General features: G+C 42.1%; 1 protein-coding gene across 3 annotated transcripts; it reads right to left on the bottom strand.

Annotated features, from left to right (window-relative positions):
* Window positions 1–640: 640 nt before the first annotated feature.
* On the bottom strand, window positions 641–16,126 carry pam (peptidylglycine alpha-amidating monooxygenase). 3 transcript variants are annotated; one of them, XM_079734636.1, is made up of 26 exons: window positions 16,007–16,126; window positions 14,039–14,262; window positions 13,689–13,830; window positions 12,596–12,722; window positions 11,273–11,330; window positions 10,903–10,990; window positions 10,378–10,469; window positions 9,727–9,810; window positions 9,295–9,343; window positions 8,867–8,934; window positions 8,669–8,749; window positions 8,463–8,539; window positions 8,026–8,129; window positions 7,201–7,394; window positions 6,635–6,691; window positions 6,235–6,364; window positions 5,579–5,695; window positions 5,380–5,452; window positions 4,862–5,072; window positions 4,285–4,488; window positions 3,386–3,504; window positions 2,952–3,048; window positions 2,794–2,844; window positions 1,943–2,218; window positions 1,778–1,837; window positions 641–1,327 (listed from the first exon to the last, which is right to left on the bottom strand). In XM_079734636.1, the coding sequence occupies exons 3-26, from the start codon at window positions 13,796–13,798 to the stop codon at window positions 1,149–1,151; spliced, it is 2,706 nt and encodes a 901-aa protein (XP_079590762.1). In that variant the 5' UTR covers window positions 13,799–13,830; window positions 14,039–14,262; window positions 16,007–16,126; the 3' UTR covers window positions 641–1,148. The 3 variants fall into 3 exon arrangements, with proteins under 3 accessions (XP_079590762.1, XP_079590760.1, XP_079590761.1); XM_079734634.1 differs by having other exon boundaries at window positions 13,689–13,827; XM_079734635.1 differs by having other exon boundaries at window positions 13,689–13,827; window positions 16,063–16,119.
* Between the last annotated feature and the right edge of the window lie 4,753 nt (window positions 16,127–20,879).

Raw genomic sequence — 20,879 nt, 5'->3', positions numbered from 1 at the left:
CAATCTATTCTACCTCCGCGTAGAATCGTTAGACTTTGGTCATCAAGAGTGTCTTGGGCTTTAGCTCTTCGATATCTTCCCTTCCGGCTTCCTGTGAATCTGCAATTTTCTCAAAATCTATCAGCAGGCCCATTGCCATGATTAGCTTCCAGATAATTCCAGTTCACAGCAGTAAATCCCATCTGGATTGGAAGAGTGCTCATTCAATTCAAGTTGAGGAGCTGTAGTGTCGGTTCCAGATTAATCAGTCACAGCCAAAACTTTTTGCTAATCCACTTGGGTTAATGCCCCTAACCGGAAGATGACAAGTCATCCTTTTCCAGAAGTGAACCATCACCTAAGGCTTAAACAAAATTCTTTCAAAATGATTAGGCTTACAGTCCTGTGCTTAACTTGTTATGCAGCATGGTTAGAGACATTCAGTACAAGGAACAGAAACTGCTCATTCGCTTTAAAGTTTTTCTTACCCTACCCACTGCAGCCAAAATGGGGGTGGTTCAATTCTGCAGCAGGGACTCTGGGATGAAACTTCTGGAGCTTCTAAATAGGCATGTATCTGTTATAAGTATTGACATTTTTAAAGCACCGCTATAATGCCTTTAATTTTTCAATAAACATGATGCAAGGCTGATGCTTTGCAGACACTTTATTATTACACAAAAATTACTGAAAATAGTTTTCTTGCAGCATAACCTCACTGTGACACAATAAATAGACAGTCAACATCTGATATTTATCAAATGATTATATATATATATATTATATATATTTTGTGATTTTGTGAAGACAACTTACGTAAGAAATAGACCATATATGAAGATTCAGATCTCCGTAGCAATAACTTTTCCCAAGTGGCACGTTTTTTGAAGGTTGGCAAAGTAACTAAAAAGGCACAAATATATAGCTTTTAATCTATTGAAATGTTTGTTTCAATCTAAAACAATAAAAAGTATTCTTGGTCTTTATGAAAATAATCTACATGAAAAGAAAATCAAAAAAAATCAGTTAATGTGACTTCAGTTATATTAATCAGAATTTTCATAAAAATAAATACATTTGGCAGCCAAAAAACAAAACATTTTGCACATAAATGAATTACATCCCGACATTTGACCAGAGCTAGTTGGTCCTGGTTATAGTTTGTTGGCCTACGAGGAAGAGCTGGGGGCTGGGGGGGCAGAATACTCTTCGTTCTCTGAATCTGTGGTGTAATCTTCCTCTTTTTCGTGGTCGCTGCCCTCCGTGTTCAGACGGTCGAAGCCTTGCCGGGTGTAGCCTTTGTGAGTCGCAAGGAAGTTTCCCAGGTTCAAGCCACCCACAGCTTTACCTGAAATTATATGAAAGAATATATGAGAATGAATTAGCTAATGAAAAGGTTCATTTCACAAATATTTATGCAATGCCTTTCAAAAGGCCACTACTTTTATGATTGATTTCAAAAGGTAAATGGCAACAACTTCTCTATTGTATTGTTTTCTTTTTAACGATTTAATGGAGCGATCTGAGAACTATAGAAAGACTTTAAACTTACTTTAAGGGTAAAGTGTGTGTGCAAGGCATGAGTGCATACTACTACGAACAATTGGAGGTAAATTGGCAGATCAATCTAGTGGTTTCATTCAAACGTATGTAGTATCAAATCAAAAATAAACATAATTTGATACTTGCACTCACTAAACAAAACAAAATGGTATAACGCCAGACATGGGATCCTAAACATACATACATGTGAAAGTAAAACATGATTTGAAATCCCAACATATATACAAATGCATACCCTTCAGTTTCCCCAAGATCCCCCCCCCCGGCTTCACGTCCTGTATCATGTCGAATGTGTCTGAGGAGGAACAACAATCCGGGTGAATAACATGCAGGACAACAAAGATAATAACCAACATTTGGACAACTGAACATAGCCATTGAAATGCATGGGTTCTCTCACCACCGTACACCCTGCTCTTCCTCCAGCGGATAAACACCGCTACGGAAACCACCAGCACCAGGGGAATGAGCAGGAGGGTGGTCATGAGGGCCGGAGAGACCCCCTGACGAGTGCTCGGGTCGGGCTTGGTTTTCTCCGGCTTCCCCTTCTCCTCCTCCCCTGGTGGTTGTTTCTGCTGTTGTTGGTATATCGGGGGAGGCGCGGGCTGGACCTCTGAGACCGTCTGGGCCTTGTGCGCGGCCGGCCTCAGGTTGGTCTGGATGATGGTCTTTATTTCTGAGGGGAGACACACGCAGTGTGATGTTAGGGTTATGATGGTTGAAGTACCGGGGCCAGGTGTGGCAAGTTCTCAGCATGTTTTAGTTGCAATGGGAACCTGTCGCACGGGACCCGTCCGTGTTGGCTATTTTCTAATCTAAGAGTTCTACTTAATGCGTCTTTTGAAAGGAATTGTGGTTTTACATGGAAATTGCAGACTGCGATTTTTTCCCCCGACATGCATATGAAGAAGCTCTCTTTTTTATGAAAAATAATCCAAGCGTGAGGGTTACCCTTTCAGTTAATCTTTAAACATTAGCAGGTCTGAGATCAACTATCACTTTCATGAAAGAACAACATTTATTACAATCTCAGATCAAGGCAGGGTTTCAAATGGCTGAATTAAATCATAACCCAACAGCTAATGGCTAGTCCTGTCTTGGAAACATCTGACTTCCTGGATGCATCCATTTTTATTTATTTATTAAAGGGTAACCAGCAAGAAGAATCCAAAACCTCTTTTTTAACTCTTTAAACCTACACAGTATGATACGGTACGTTATGATAAGAAAAGGCAAATCTTTAAGAATCACCTTCAAGCTCTTCCACTTCAAACCCACTCTTCTTGACGGAGCGATGAGAGTCTGAAAAGTAAAACGCCCAATGAAAATCCAACGGAGATTTTCCTCAATATTTTAACTGATATTTTGTTTTACACATAAAACCACATTCTGTGAAAACGACCACTTACTTCCAGAAGTGAACTTGAAGACAGAGCCAGAGGCGGCATCCCCTACAAAGACGCTGTCTTCGGGGGTAACCACGATGTCATGGGGCATCTTGAACTCCTGGAAGGAAGGCAAAGTACGACCTCAGTGAGTGGAATTAGTTTGCCTGCGACCCAGGTTCCTGTACTCTTACTTGTTCGTATTTTTCCCTACGCCTGCACATAGTATAGCAACTGGTTTCTGAATAAAATGAAAAGAAAAAACATGATACATTGAGATTGATACATCAAATGTCTTTATATAGCACATAAAAAAACAACCAGCCTTGACAAAAACGCTATACATACTCAGGTTTGGAGAAAACATACAAATACTGAAAACATCGAACCTGCAGAGGTTCATAAGTACACAGGTGAGTCTGTGTGCTGTTTGAGGGTGTGCTGACGGCGGTAGCTACCTGATCCACTGGCCTGAAGACATTCACAATGTCCTTGCTGGAATAATCGATGACAAAGCCTCTGATCGGGGAAGAGTATCCATCTGCAGATTCCCCGTTGACTGCGTAGATGAGACCCCCTGCATGGAGAAGAAAGCATTCAAATTTGTGTAAAACAAAAAGCAAACCAAAGCCTTTGGTTGATCCTTTTCATCTCTCTGCATTATTGTGCTTCATGTGTAAGGAATAAATTAATGAACATAATGGGATTTTTGGGATGTTGAGTTTAGGGAAGAATCCTAAAGCATGACAACTAAATCGAGTCGTTTCCCTCAGTCAATATTTATTTATCTCTCCTGTTATGGTTGTCATGAATAACAAAAATGTTCCTGAATCAATTTGCCCCACTGCGTTTAAATATTGTCAGAAACCAAAACAAGGGTCAATTTGACCCGTTCACTGAAAAGGAATTATTTACAAACGGAAAATGAAAAATCCAAGATATTGTGTGTTTGTGTGTGTGTGTGTGTGTGTGTGTGTCTCCTTTCTTTTTCTATTTTTTCTGAACATAAAAGGTTCAAGGTAGCGACTGTCGATTGGTCGATTGAGGGGTCCTATTCTTGCCCTAACATCGGACACACCTGACCCCTTTCAACCACCACTGTTCGGGTCAAACCGACCCAACAGACTCTCTGTGATGTGTACACGCAGGGGGGGTTGCAAATGCTTGCCCTGAACCGTTTTGGAATGTTTTTTTACACTAATTAATGCCAGCAGAAGAGGTTTGACACTAAAAACGCTATATTCCAATCATCCAAACTTCAAAATGGGTCAATTTGACCCGCAACATAACAGGAGGAAAAAAAAGAGATAAGAAGAAAATGCCTTGGTGTCTAATCCTCCCGACTCCATGAACTCACCGCTGTGTGGACTGTAGGCGATGGCGTACACTTCCCCCCCAAACTCCTCCTTCTTGATCTCCTTGAGGAACTCCCCAGAGTCGGCCACGAAGCACTGGATGCGTCCGTTTTCCCGGTCAGCCACACACAGCTCCTGACGGTCCGGGAGGTACGCCAGGCTGTGGGGGATGCGGAACGGCTTCCGTTTCCTCCGATCCGATGACCCTGAGCCGAGGGAAAAACAGGAAAACCATGGTTTGGGATTGCAATGGGACCCTAACCCTATTTAGATGGTTTTTTAGATGTAAACTTCCAAAACTAGACATCTCCAAGCTGTTTTGACCCCCCTCCAACCTGACCGGAATAAGAGAGCCGACTGCAATAATTCAAGTTGCAAAATGTTGCACTTTTTAACGTAATTTAAAATAGGACTTCAGGAATATAAAATGGTTGCTATAATAAAGACAATGGTTATTCTTACAATGCTTGACCTCTTACATTGTAATATTCTCACTTTCTACATACTGGTTGACTATTGGTTCACTGACCGCCCGTTTAATCAACAGGAGAGTGTGTGTTAAGTGGGGACCCCTATTACCTGCTCCCCACTCGGACAGGTATCGGCCCTCGGCGGAGAACTTCATGATCCTGGAGTTGCAGTATCCGTCGGAAACGTAGATGTTCCCGGTGACGGGGTCCACGGCCACGTCGGTGGGCTGGCAGAAGTGCAGCCGGTCGCTGCCGGGGGTGAAGGCCTCTCCCAGCTCCACCAGCGGTACATCCCTCGGCTGACTGCTCAGTTTAAAGACCTGCAGGAATGGTGTGGAGAATGGGATGTCCTAAGTATTACATTTTCAACACAACACCTGATCCCAACTGACATAGTGGAAGAATCTAGTTCATTTTTGTATCTATTTATTGCCACATACAGTTGCTCCATGGTATTGCATCCATGTTTGCAGCAGCAAGGTGAAAGTATCTTGTAATATTCCATAACCAATTCTAAACAACGTTGGCCCCGATTTCTAAATGTGACTGAAAATACTCCAACGCCATCATGGGACTGGGTTTACATTTCTGCTCTCCAGACTGCAGAGATCCTTTTCCCGTTCTCACCTGATGAAGAGCAACATCAGTCACCCAGTAGTTGTTCTCCTTGTCCGTGGTTATTCCGTGAGGCAGGTAGAAGCTGCAGCAAGAGACAGAGTGGGGGAGAATCATCCTTTAATTGCCTGATTCCTAGGCTTGGATTCAAGCAATCAAAACCTTACAGGTGTTATGTTCTAAAGGTGAAGGAAAGCACATGGTCGCTCACGTGTTTCTGCCAGAGGCTTTGAGGATCTCTCCTTTGACCTGGTCCACAACCAAGATGGTGGACTGCTGGATGGGCCCTTTGGACCTCTGTTGGTACCTCGCTGTGTTGTCAAAGGAGCTGTGGGGAGGGGTAGGGGGTGTAAGGGAGATATTGCTGTCATTAGAGGGTTTTAATGTTAAAGAGATACTCTGTAGCCCTCGACACCAGCAGCCCCTCGTGGTCGGCGTTAGCAAAAGAGAGCGTCAGCCATTGCCACGGCAATGACTTTGTGGACAAAGGAAAAATTACGAGAATTCAAAGGACGTAATAGCGATGCCTTCAAACCGGGTGATAGTGAGATATTTTATCTGTTGTGTTTATAATCAAACAAAAATGTTTTTCCACTTTACCGAGGTATTCAAATTATGTGATTATATCTGGGTACAACACAAACAAAGGATAATTCAGTCATCCCATTTTTGGCCAGGCCATTTCCACGTCAACGCTTATGTCTCATGCCCTCACACACAAATATGCATTGGCACAAAGGAAACAGAGATTCCAAAAAATCGTTTGAATCCTGAATTTAGATTTAAACACAAACAACTCTGAGTCCCTCAATACAGCAGCTGTGACGAGTAGACCACCTGAACACGGGACCCGTCAGAAGGACTCACTTCACTCCCCAGCGGTGGTCGCCTCGGTGGAAGACGACCAGATTACCGAACGAGTCCAGGGCCAGGCCTGACACCTGCCCCAGCTGCAGCTTCACCTCAGGCCAGCCCGTCACCTCCTCCAGGAAATAACCTGGAGGGCAGATGGTGCACGTTAGAGTAACCCGTGCAAACAAACCTCTTTGCGGAAAATAACCTTGATAGAAGATCATGCACATTAAAAATAACATACATAACGTATTGCAGATAATAACCCCCCCCCCCCCCCCCCACACTTCATGAGTAGACGTCATTGTCAGCCAAGATGTGTGTGTGTACGTGGGTGCATCTAATTAGGGGGCCGGTTGCGTCGTGGTTCCGGTGTGTAACTCCCAGAGGGTTATATTTGAACATAATTATGTACCGTAATCCGGTGTTCCCGGCGTCGTTGTCTGCGGTGAGTCATTCTCATTTGGAATATCTGTAGGGCAGAAATGCAATGTTTGTCTCTTGCTTTCTTATCCCTAAAACCAGACTAGCTAGGAATTGCTAGCAAAGTCACTTTCTGATTTGCATTCAGTGTGCCAACAGTCAGATGTGGAAAATCGGACTGTCAACACACAAAAATAGGTTTTGTAGGTTCAGCAAAAAATAATGCCCTTTAGCACCCCTGCATTTCCCCGGGAAACCCCCTATCAGCGACCCAGAACACCCAAGCTATGCCCTGGTTTTTAAACTGTAACTGGCCAGTAATGTATTTTACACCGGTCAATGTGACATATTCACAAAGACATCTAAACTATCCAGAAGAAAGTAATCAGAAGACAATGTCAACAATGACATCAAAAATGAATAAATGGCTATTATACTACAAGATTATGCTACAACTATGGCTAATGGTTATTACACGATATGTCAATATATAGAAGTCCTTCTGATCAATATGCATGCATTTGTTTTTTTTTATTTTTAAGATATTGTCTTATTGACCTGTTTTGTGTCCTGACATGACCCGGGACATCATGTCATGTGACTCAACAGGAACCGGGAGGGCTGGCAGCACTGGCATGTGTCTGAACAGCTCAGTGCTGCCTGGCTTCATGCAGTTCATGAACGGAGTGGCATGCTTGCTCTCCATGAAGTACATGATGTAGTAGTTGCACATCTCGTCATTAGCGGTGCCGCTGTAGTGGGAACAATGAAAAGGTGTGCTATGTTAATTACAATGCAAATGGTTGTCATTGATTTCGTTGCGTCTCGCGTGAATATTCCACACTGAGGTGTTTCAAGTACATATTGATTGCTTTTTCTGAGAATAGGACACAGGTGTGTGTCGATCAAGCGGAAAACATAGAATATGCATTCGTCTTTGCATATGTTTAGTTGTATGTGGTAGGGTATGTTGAGTAATTGTATGCCTGTTTCTTCAGCAACATTTCCATATGTTTGTGTCCTGCTGATCGACAAAAGTGTTTGTCTATCAATGCAAATCCTCAACCAAAGCAGCATTTGCACACATTGATGTGTTCTCCGAAAACGAGTGTATAGCCACCACAGGGGAATCTGTCCTCTGATCCGATCTGATCTGATCTCATTCATGATATGTTCTGTTGTCACTGCATGTAAATGTTACAAATGTGCAAATGCACATTTGTATAAATGCAGGAAACTAATTGCTTCAGTATATCACTTCAAAACAGGTTTCTGAATGGATATAACATGCGCAAACAAACACGTATAAACACCAATACACTCATAAATAGTCAAACCAATGGACCAATCGTGAAAGCTTTAGTATTTTCCCATTGAACTTACCCAATGTATGTTTTTGAGGTCCTTCCTTCTCCTGTGAATACACATCGGGATGCAAGGGTATCTCCAAACTTGACCTCAATGTCTTTGCTGGCAGGATAAAATGCCTGGCAGGGGAAATATATGAACCAAAATGGTAAATATAAACAATGCGCAGGGCTCCAAACTGGTGAGGATCCAAGACCCCTTACATATTCGGAGCACAAATCATAATACTTTTCAACACCAAAACTATAAACACCATTATGTTATGCATTTGATGCATTTCAGCATCAGTAGCAATCCATCCACTCAGCGAAAGGTGTGTTGTTTTGAGAAGAACAGTTCTCAAACTGGGCGTAGAGTTGGATCAATGCATTGTCTAGGGGAAGGTAAATGAGCTCTCTTCCACCATCCACACACAGCATGTCACGCAGGCTACTGGCGGGTTTGTGAAGTACCTGGGGTAACTGAGGTGACTGCCGGCCAATCAGAGTCCATCTCCCATTCCGGATCCTGTAGCCGATCACCTCTTTGCCTGTTGAATGACCCCCCCACCACAGCGAGACTACAGTTAGAGTCCATTAACGGGGTCTCACAGGGAATCACATGCCAGCACTAAAGAACATCTGAATATTTAGTCAACTCTCTGTAAAAGGGTCTTCACCTAGGTGGTGGGTATGCGTCCGGAAGGCAAAGGGGTAGATGGGGTAAGAATCGTATTCACAGGCGATGTCTGCGTTTGTTACTGTACAGGGAGAAGAACACATCTGATTGGAGGTGGCACACATGATAAGAAAAACGACCAAATGTGTTTCAAGGATGAATGGCGCAACAAGTGGTTATAAGCGTAGAGATAAAGTACCTTTATTCCCCGGGGAGATGATGGTATCCATACTCATCATCAGATAAATGCCGGCGATGAATTGCTGTCTGTAGCAAATGCAGACAAAAAAATAGTACAGTAAGCCAACAGCTTTAGCAAGGTCACTGTGATAGCGTCTCACTTCTTTGTGAGTGTCAGCAAGGGGACGTATATATGGTCTATAATGTATTTGCTTGAATGCACATACTAGAGGTAGAATATATACACAAATTAGCATGTATAAATAAAAAATCCATAATAAATTGGATAGCCATTTCCAAAAGTCTACAAGATTTATTGGACCTAATTTTCTTATCTGACATGATAATGGGGCCATCTAATGCAAGATTACGGCATACACTGTCAAATACATACCTTTCAAATAAGAGCAATAAGGTAGTTTGATGAGTGTTTTACTAAATACTGACCGTTTAGTAGTCATTTGCAAGGTAAGTCCTGAGCAGTCTTTATGTTTGTCTGCAAAACAAAGTACAAAGGGTCATTCTACATATCTCACTCTACATCCTTATGAAATGTCGATTTCACCCTAAACCCAAATACATTCAGCTGGTCTCTGTGTGTTTCCCAAGGTTTCACTGAACTCTGATATGAACCTACTTCAGTGAACTCAATTCCACCCCAGATATGAATTGAGCCTGGCAAATACACTCATTGTATGCGCACACACGCACGCACACAGGCAGACAGGCAGGCACGCCCACACACACACACACACACACACACACACACGCACTTCATTTGAACTTCAAAAATAAACTGATTTTGGGGACTTGAATAACAAATTAACAATCCGTATGCAACCAAAACGACCACCACTGGGGAGTTTTGAAAAGACTCACCTTCAAAAGCTTTAATATTTCCATAATGTATTTGCAGCACAAAATGGGTAATTCCAGAGTTTCCTCCCACTTTAAAGCCAACATCTGTTGAGGCCAGAAAACAAGAAATATCCTGGTGTTAACAATATTACAGCATGTATAACAGCATGGCTAACATGGTCCCCTTTACATTAGGTTCTATTCATTTAATTCAATATTTTCTTTTTTCATAATAGTCCATGTGAAAGAAAATATCAAATGCATAGCTAGCAAGCCCCAGTTAATTTGTTGACTCCTTAACTCATTTAGCCCAAATGAAAACTTTGCCTAGAGCATGTGTTTACAGGTACATAACACATTAAAACAGCATGGTACTCCAAATGTGAAGGTTTTAGTCTTTGAACATCAGATCATCCTTAACATTAGCTGTATAATAAGAAACCAAAGTAAACTATGCGATTCCATTGCTCTCATGTAGACATCGTTTTCAACCAGCCCATATACTAAAACAGCATAATCGAAATACTGAAATACAGTTATTGCCTTTGGTTTTTGGGTGTGCCACTAAAATATCCCCCCCCCCCCCTGCCACTGGTTCCAAATACAATAATATAAAATGCATTGCACTGGTCGGGGGCATTAGTAGCTATAGTTGACCATGTGTGTATGTACCTTTGGGTAGCTTGGTGGGCGGGGCGTTACGGGCCCAGGCGTACATGATGGAGGCCTCGTCCCCACAGATCCCTTTGACACTCCCACAGTCCCTGGGGAGATAAAGTCCGCCAGTCCGTTAATCATTGGTTCTTTGAGATGATTCCATAATTTCTGTTTTTATTTGTATATTTTGTGATCAGGGTTTAATTGAAAAAGAGAGCCTGCTATCAATGGCCTTTCTCTGAATAAGTAAAGGTTTAATAATAACTGTATGCATTAATATATATATATATATATATAAATAAATAAATAAATAAAGTATGACATCCAATCACTATATGTATTCATTGATTTGAATCTAAGAAGGGAATGTTGTTTATGGGAGTAGTGACTCATTTCCTAGTAAAACTGGATATGAAGCCAAGACTAGGGAGACAGGATGGGGAGACAGGTGAGTTAATGGCAGGTGTTGCCGATCACTCATCCCTGGCTCCATTAACAACAGGGCAGTAAGGGGGACACGCTTTTGGTGAGTAGACTTACCAATAGCCACTTGTTGATACAGGAGTCTGGCAACCAAAAAGGAGCATGTGATGGGCTGTGTCCATACGAGCATGCGGCACAAAGTCCACTAAAAAGGGAGTAATGGCAGAGTAATGACATTAATTATATTTGCGAACTAGCGATGCTTTAAAAACATGATACAATAGGACTGCTTGTTTTCACAATGATCACAAGTACAGCAGCGTGATCGTTATATGGTGATGAACATCTAGTTACTTCATCTCTGGTAATTGAAGATATAGGCATACAAACATATATATATATATATATATATATATATATATATATATATAAATATATAGTTTACGAGCAGTCTATTTATGGGGACCATACATTTGTGCTGACTCACCAATGTAAACATCTCTTTTGGTCGGGACAGGTACTGCCATGCACAGGTAGGAGTCCGACTGAAACAGTGAGTGGATAGTGTTGAGAAAGCTTTTCAAATGAATGTCCTTCCTTTAGAGGTTTTACATTTGTTTCAGTTTAATCTTTTGGGTCTAATGTGTGGCTTTAGATGAAGCTGTCTCATGAAGATGGAAAGAATAGGGGGCTAAACTATGATAAACATTTCAGCATGGCCACTCTGGGTTTCACTTCAGGTTGAACATCTCTGAAATATTCAGGAAAGCGCTGCTGTCGTCCCTTTTGCTTTCTCCCAGTCACGCAATCACATATTACGTCAACTGTAAAAGGGGTAGTTTCATTTCGGAAAAGACTGGGTTGTTACATAAAAATGACAGACTCTGCAGAGTCAAAAACACGCCGCAAAGGGGTCCCCCCGGGTGTAACGTCTACTTCACTGTGGACCGGCTGGAGGTGTTGGTCCCAGGAAAAAATGGCGACCACAATTGAAGAATGAAGAGTATAGTTCATTTATAAGACCATAATAAAGTACTATAGACTTCAACCATACTGAAAAAATAGAATATAATAAAATTAAAATCAAACAAACAACGTGCCTTTGTGGTTTCACCACCCAAACCGAGTGTGATCAGTGTTCTCGGGAGTAATTCCAGGCAATCATGTCCGACCCACTCAATGCAGCAGTCTGAGTGACGCCGCGGAAATGGAATAAGTGGAATAGCCACACAGGAACAGGTATAATGTGGCACAAACATGACATGTTCCCACTTAGTTCCCACTCTGTGCTGCAAAGCTCTTGTGCAACAGGCTAGACTAGAGAACACCCATGAGATAGTAGGTGGCTGGTTCAACGCCCCCCCCCCGCTGATCTACTGATCTACAGAGGCCCTGACAGTAGATCAATATGGAGAATAAACCCACATTAGAAACACTGATAGGCATCTCTCCGTGAACTCTCCCCGTCCCCTCTGCCGCCAGCGAGTTCAGAGAAAGGGAAGGGTGGAAGCGGGGGCCGGCAGGGGGGCTTGAAAGCCGCTGGGAAGTGTAGACGGCTCAGTGATCACGCCGGATCTCTGCGATGATTCGCCGAGAGGGGTTGTCATCCTTTGGGCTTCGTTGGAACATTTTGTTTGTTCAGGGGGGGGTCAATGACTCAGCAAATGATTTCGCCTGGGGGCTAGGACCACGCTGCCAGCCGTCCTTCTTTGTTTTAGAGCCATTCTCCATCCCACACCTTCGCTTGAGACACATTGCAGACGGTAAACAAACGGTTTGACTCAAACCAAACGGGGGGGGGGCGACTCACGGCTTTGGGAGTGACCCCGGGCATGTGGACGTGGACGGAGAAGTTATGGGGGTTGACCGCCCCCACCGGCTGCCGGCTCCTCGTGGTCGTGCAGTCGCTGGGGTTAGAAGGCACCGTCTCCTGGTACCTGGACAACAGATAACAAACGCATTCAAACCCCTTTTCTATGTGCAGTTATTCCAATAAAAGGCAACTCAGGTTGGTCAAAGAAATAATATAGAGCAAATATCAGAGTATGATTGTGTGTGATATGTTTTTGGGCATAATTCTGAGCCCCTGATACTCATTCCGGAAAGTTTTTCATTGCTAACTTAATTTCCTTCATAGCCATGCCACATATGCCGAAGCATCAATAAGAAATGAATGAATGAAGGAATTTGAATTGCTGTAATGGACTTCCAAGACCCTGGATAGAGCTTATTGAGTAAAGAGTCATTCTGTTGTTGAGTCTATACCCCTAAATGCACTGACGTCCAAACGGGACACAACATGATAAGACAAATGACTGTGGCTGCTAGAGGATGCTTTTATCCGTGATGTAGGACCATCACAAACCATAGTAAAACCCCCTTCCTCGCCCACACACACATAAACACAACCAGACACAGGCCCAATCAGACTTTGCAGCATGAAAACACCAGCTTTCGTTTCTTTCTAGCTCTACCTTAAAAAATAAAAATAAAAAGTGGACAGACCAGTCAGTGCCTGGAGGAGGGAGCGCGTGTACATGACTGGATTGATTTCCACATATGGGCGTGGCCTGATGTTTTTTATTATCTGATAAGGTTATTTCCTGATAACGGCCTTCAGTGCACCATTCTGTTCATATTCTAACATTGCCATTCATCCTATTTCAGATGAAGAATGATTTCGATTGCTTGCTTGTATTTGAAATTCTGCAGACTGAGGCGTGGTGCCCCTAGCTCCTCTACGACCTAAAACCCCTTCTTGGATCGACACTTAGTGGGTTTTGAAAGGTGGTTTCAACGGGAGTGAGGCCGAGACCAGATCTTTGGCAACCACTGTAATGCAAGACTATGTTCTTTGAGCCACAATGAGGAAAACATATGAGATATTGATATTGCGACGTTACCTTTTGAATCTGTAGAAAGAGCCGTCACTTCCGTCACTATCCAGGCTGTGGCTCTGAGAGAGGAGCCCCAGTGTCAGCAGGCAGTGAAACAGGCCTCCCATCAGGCCCATGGCAGGGAGCAACGTAGGAGCTGCACCTCCTTCTTATGCAATTAGAAAGGAAGTGACACGACCGACAGTGAGGGAAGTAATCGAGAAGTTAAGCCAGGCAAATTGCAATGAGCAACGAGCACGCTGGTTTCAGCAAGTGATTAACGGTCGATTAATAAAAGGGTTTCACTCAATTATTTTTCTATTTATGTGAGCAAAAGGTGGTTGAAGTACACTAAAAGTAACAATGGAGTAACACACCTTGTGTTTTCTGATGTCAGAAGGGGTTGCACATACAAAATCCCCTTGCAAAGCTTTTCTTGTTGAGAGCCCAGGGAGATAGGGGGTAGGGCTACTATTGATTTGAAGACGTTGATTCTTTGACCTGAAGGGATGACGGCTGAGGGTCTTGGTTTTGTATCACCCTTTCAACATGTTGGATAGAATCTCCAGTAAATTGGTGTGCAGTTGTCAATGTTTAAGACCTGTTAAGAAGATATAGTGTTAGGACACATGTTGCAAAAACCATCCAGGGACATTCACTGGAACGCTAGCTATTAGAATGAGCGCTTTATATCTACATAAGGAGCGGGTCCTCTTCCAACAATGCCACCATGTTTCTATAGTAGCCCAGGGTATTCAATTGGTTGCAATTCTCAACCTCACTGCTAGTTGCTATTAAATTATACACACTGGCCCTTTAAAGAATCAATTTAAATCAAAAAGTTTCCATAATGAATGTTTCAAATGAAAACATACAAATATATATGTTTCTGAGTTGTTGTCTGGTATTTTACTAATTTAATCATCTAAAAGAGATTAAGACCAACATTACATGCAGGCCTAATTTAACAACAGTTTTATAATCTTCCCTTGTTAAAAAAGATGCTTGCCTATTGGCCACGTTACTCTTCCAAACATGAAAGGTAAAGAGAGGAAAGCCATGAAATAGAGGCCTACTCCTGACAAGCAGCCTCCGTGGTGGTGACTCACCCGTGAGACCCAGGATGCTACGTGCGGATAAGACTTATGCAGAGAAAATACGGAAGCAAATTGGATGGAGGAGGTGTTTAGCACAGCGTAGTGGCTTACATCATAGCGAGGTATCACTATGGTAACAGAGTTCTTCACACTCCCAGAAAACGCAAATAGTCATCCATTTTTTTCAACGATTTGAAGCTCATGGTCAGATTGGAAACACATCCATTATATGCTCTCGGCCCCCCATAACCTTTCTGTAGGAAAACGTGCAGCAGACATAAATCGGAATTTTAATTCCGATTTAAGTCATTTCTCATGTACATATATGTGTCGAGATTATTTGTTTAAATTAAAATAACAAATTGCTGCAAGGGATAAAACAGCAAATGCATGATCCCGATCTCACTTATTGACACTAATTTAACCTCCTAGAAAAGAAAAAAGCTAACTGCATTGGCCGTAACCTCAATCACAGCTGGACCTTCAGCCAACACGCACAGAGAGCATAACACTACACCGATATATAGCCTATATATAAACATCGTTTTCTTGTACTCATTCTAAGCTATTTGAGATATGAAGCACAAATTACAAATTAAAACGACGTCCAAATGAACCCTGCAGGCTACGTGCACTGACGGCCCTTCCTTAAAAACAAACCTGTCAGTGAGTCAGGTCAGTGAGAGCGTTTTTTCACACCGATTAAAATAATTGCGGAAGAAGACAGCCGACTAAGACAATGCTCGTATCTCTTTACAAGTAGTAACGCGAAAGACTAAAATGATTGGTAGATCTGGCGGAGAGTATATAAGCGGTATGTAAATAACGCTGTAGTTAACCATCATCTCCTACGAACGCATCGTACCTTCACAACTAGCCACTGTAATAATCAACATCTGAACTTAATACAAATTCGTTTATGCACTACACCATACAGTATTTCGTAGTGGATCATTAAATCGTGTTTAAATCGTTTTTCCCTCTCTATGTATGTTTTATCTAAACGTTATTTGCATTGTAATAACATATTTCCTATTCCATAAAGCATGACAATAGATGAATACATACATCCTCAGATTGAAGAATATAAGAAATAAACAAAACAAGATTTCAACATCATCTATTGAAGACATTCAAGTGTGTGCGACTGTTTTGGCAGGTTTGTATGCAGCCTATCGCCGCCCGCCCAATACATCGTACTATGACGAAATATATGTTCATAAATGTAATAGACGGTGATAACGATACCTATGGTCGTATGTGGCCTTTAAATCCAATTTAGGCAGCAGTCGTTGTTCGCATACCTGTGTAATCCGCCTCCCAGCGTCGTAACCCTGTTGTCAAACCGTCTGAAGTCATGACTTCCGCTGCGAAGCTGTGACGTAGATCACAGATAAACGTCAAGGGGTTCTCAGAATCATGAGAAATGGATCTTCGCAACGCCATTTTCCAACGCGTGATATTAATGAAAAACTTATAATGGAGGATATGGACTCATTTAAGGTATGTAACAGAAAAAAAAACAAAAAATAAATATAATTAATCAGGCCTACGTATAATTAAATAAAAAATATTGATTTAAGATTAATCATTAAAATTGTAATAAACCTGGGAAAAAGCTAGATGTGTAGACCTAGTGTATATAGTGCATTATTTCGAAAATCCACAAATTTCCTCCTGTTTTGTGAGGTGAAAAATATTTACCAACCATAGAATTAAAAAGTCAAATAATAATGAATCATTTTAATAATACGAAAATAATAAATGGATAAATTAAATTACAAAATGAAACCAATGTTAAATGGATGCTTGCGTCCTGTTTCCAAATGTGACGGTGGCGGTTATTAGAAAAGCATACATAAATTGTTAGATAACTCGTTTTCTACAGCACTTTGCCTTTGGCTGGGATTGTATTGGGAAAAGGGCTATAGGCTACGCCATTTCTGTTACAATACCACGATCAGCCACCTTTGACGGAAACCGTGAGTCCACTCATAATGAAAGTCCAAAATTTCGACATTTGGAAGGAAATGTCGCAACCCCCATATGATGGGGGATGAAACTTCCCAAAACTAGCTGTGGGACACACTCACACATATGAGAGGTCACATATAGGTTAGTAGCCTACACAGGCAACCAGAATTAGATCACCACACACCTAAGCTGAGCCATCGAGCAAACCGGAGCTGGGCTTTCTTGAGCCCTTGTCTTCACACTGGGGGCAGATTCAATTCCACGGTGAGTCAGTGATCTAGGCATTTCGAATTGATCAGCTTACAATAATGGCCGGCCGAGGCGGAACAAAGGAACCCCGCGTAGGAAGAAAAAAATGCCCTATGCTCCGTAATGTGCTTCAACAGCTCTGCCTGCGGTGTGGAAGTGCTCATTGATTAACGGGAGTGGACTGAAAGTGGATGCAATGTACACCTGCGCTCGATAGATAGAAAATACACATAGGATTAAATATAGCACAGGTAACCTCTTATGTAATGCCACAGATATCAGTAATATATTTATTCAATGGTACCAGGCTTTGTTTTGGTCCATAAAGGACAAATATATACAGCCCTGGAAAGGGCACCTGGGTGTATCGATAAGACCTCAACTTGCCTGCTGTACACCACTGTGCCTCTCTCAAGCATATATTTGACCAACACTTGTTTGGCAGGTTGCGGTGTTCCATGTCCTGTACTTGGTTTTTTTAATAGTAGCTTTGTCACCGTTTTTGTCTGTATTGTTATACTTCCCCTTTCAGATTCACCATTCTTCCCGTTGCTCTGGGAAAAATAAGGACTGGCCAGCACATAGCTGAATCAGCAATCTTGAACTTTCGGGAGGACTCTGATGCAAATAGTGATCCATTGTCAGAGCGTACCACTTTGACTTGAAGTGCTCCATCATTGCTTTGGATTTTATGAATATAAAATGAGCATCGTTCGATTTCTGTCTGAAACAGATAGTCCATGATAGTTCATGGCCTTGAATGGAACTCAGTCGGCATCGTTTCTCCGAGGTTTGTTCTTTTATGGGCATAGGTGTCACAGTTCTTGTTCTTCCTTTTTCCAATCCTGGTTTTACAGGCTTTTTAGCTCTCTCCCTGCCTTTGGTTATTCCCAGATGGTCCTCGTCCACTTTAGTTATCATGTCTGCCCTCAGCAATGCTGGGATTACTATTCTGCTGCCAAGTAAAAGGCCTTTTTGAACTGCGAGCTTACCTGGTAAGGGCAGATAGGGCTTTGACACTATTTTCAGTAGAAAACTCGACAAAGTACTTCTTCAGATGCTACGCTATGGCATCCTTGTTCTGGGTTGTCGGGATTCCCGACACCCAAGTCTGCAGCTGGCAGACTTTCTATGACCGAGTCCACATACAGGTAAAATTCTTCCTCTTGAGTACCCTCTACTGTGTTGCAGACAGTTGCTCTGGACAGCAAGTCCACAGTAACATTGTCTTTGCTGGCCATGTGTGATATTGTTTAAGAGAATCTCATAAGGCACATGTTTAACCACTGTATGTGCGGTGTGAATTCATCTAAGCTCTTGGAGCCCAGCAGAGGAATAAGTGGCTTGTGATCAGTCATGATATAGAAACTGTTCCTGATGAGGTACTGTGAGAACCTCTGACAAGCCCTTGTGGAGGCCCGCGCCTCCCTCTCAATCTGGCAGTTGTTCTGGTGCTGAGAGCTCTCAAGGCATAAGCCACAGTTTCCACTTTGAGTCTTCTTGCCGCTGGAGGAGCCCAGTACCCATCCCAAATAGCGTTTCACCATTTGGGATGTACAGTAATAGGCATGGGGTTGTCGTCAGTTCTTCTTCGATGCCCTCAAAGGCTTTCAGTGCATTCATGCTATCGGGGTCAGCACTGATCCCCGAACACCTCGATCACCTGCCCAGGGAGCTTTATCCTACTCTTTGAGAACTCACACTTGACATTGAGCGTCAATCTCACCTCCTTAAGTGGTGACAAAACCCTCTGTAGCCTCTCATCGTGCTCTCTCTGTGTGGCTCCCCAGATGAGCACATTGTCCATCTGACCCAGGCCCTCCAGGATATGGGCATGTATTTCTGAAAAGGTTCTGTTGCATGAGATTTCAAAGCATAGACGGCAATAACAATTCCAACCAAACCGTTGTTTCTCTCTCACCACTGATTTGTTCAGAGCAGTGGGGTCAGTGTATATTCTCGTCCTCTCCGTGTGCTTGGGTGTCTACCGCCATGGGTCCTCACCAATGACCTCATCCGGAAATTGCATTTTGGTCGACAAGATATACAGGTAACCAACCTCGCTGCTGCCTTTGACAACATCTCTCACACTGTTCTTCTGGAACACCTGGTTGCACACTGGTTCGCTCTTCATTAGTTTATCCCCATACACAACCATTAAACAGTTCATATAGCCAAGGAACCACAGGTCAGACAGGTCCACCAATTACACAGGATGTTCCACAGGGATCAGTGTTGGGTTCACTTCACTTCTATTATTATATTCCCTTCCAAACATCTTCTTTCACCACAGTGTACAGATCCACTATTATGCTGCGCAGGGATTTGGGACCTAAGATGATGCATAGTTAGCTCTGACTGTGAGAGGGGAGAAAAGTGAGAGGTGAGCATGATAGTTGGAAACGTTGTGTCTGCTTTGAAGGCACTTATGCTCTCTTGCAGTTAGAAGGTTTGGTTTTTGTCACACTACATATAATTTCCTAAATGTAATGCTACATTTGAAATGTGTGCTTGGCTAGCCTGATAAGCCCAGAAGGAGACGGCTCAAAGAACTAGGATGGGAGAAGGAGAACAACAAACAGGAACTAAGAGCAACCGATCAATGATTGTGCAGAATAAAAGAAATGAAAACTCACTGGTGGATACAAGACAAATTCATGCTATGTCATCATACAATCTGACAAAGAACACATGGATGGGGCCAAGTTAAATAGACAAGGGAACACATACATGTGAAAATATGTAACTTATTAACACTGGTGGAGACAATTCTAAGCGGAGAAGGGAAGACAAAAGGACAGAACATGAAACTCTTCAACCTGTGACATAGTGTTGATGTAGGCCCACAATTTTGTACCAATGACATAACTTTTGATTATACAGTTTGTGTCATATGTTGTTCTCTATGTTCTATCCGTTATTTATCATAAATAAATTCTTTATTTATGATAAATAAGGCCCAGTTACTTGCAAAGTTCATCTCCTTGACACATTTTTTGTCTCGTAACATCCACAACTTAAAGCTCTCTCGTCCTTGCAACAAGTTGTGTCAGAAGTCGAGTAACAGGTGTTTGTTAGGCTAGTGTCACATTCAGACCAATGGATGATCGCAGTACATAGGATAGACGAGGTCGGCATTAGACTGAATCATATACCAGTGGGAGGACCTGTAGGTGGACATAAAGACCAAACACTTTGTTTTTGCTACAAGTTTGAGCCACATCCTAAAGGAGTGGGAAAAAAGGCCTCTTGTTTGATTGTCACTCAACACTTACCACAGCTTGATTGGCTAGGCCCAGAATGAGACGGCCCAAGGAACTGGCATGGTACTTAAGAGAACAAAAAAACAGAAAGACAAGATCATATGCACATTAATGTTAATCTAAATTACATATATGTATTCAACATTATTGGCTATATCAATGTTCTAGCAAAACTTATCAATAGGGGAAAATACATGTAGATGTAAAATTGTATTAAAAATGAATAAATAAAACAAAGGAAGACAGTGTATTCAGTTATTGATATCATTTATTATTAGTTGTATCATTATATAATGCCATAATGGCTTTGTGTTGTAGGATATAATTTGGTGTTTCACACATATTTCACAAATTTTTCCATTTTGGGTCATGTGGTCCTCAAATTAAATTGATGAGAATTCTTTATGATTTATCCAATCTTTTCTTTCTTGGGATAGTTTCTATCTACTGTTCCATCATCAGGATTCATGTTAAAATAAAGTTAAAAGTTCCCCTTTATTGTGGATTGATCATTTTCTATCCATTTCCTGTTGCCTCCTACACAGTTGACTATAACGTATAACATTCCATGATTTCAAAATGAACAACCATACGAATGATGAGTTATGAATCACACCATAGTAGTCGTGCAACTT

Source organism: Pollachius pollachius (assembly GCF_949987615.1).
Source record: "Pollachius pollachius genome assembly, chromosome: 4".
NCBI lineage: Eukaryota > Metazoa > Chordata > Actinopteri > Gadiformes > Gadidae > Pollachius > Pollachius pollachius.
This window is presented reverse-complemented; position numbering and strand designations above follow the sequence as displayed.

Coding starts and splice junctions, on each gene's coding strand:
- pam (XM_079734636.1), bottom strand. CDS start 13,798: ATGGGCCTGATGGGAGGCCTGTTTCACTGCCTGCTGACACTGGGGCTC. Junction 10,991..11,272: donor CAAAAGAGATGTTTACATTG/GTGAGTCAGCAC, acceptor CTCCCTTTTTAG/TGGACTTTGTGCCGCATGCT. Junction 9,344..9,726: donor AAATATTAAAGCTTTTGAAG/GTGAGTCTTTTC, acceptor TTTGTTTTGCAG/ACAAACATAAAGACTGCTCA.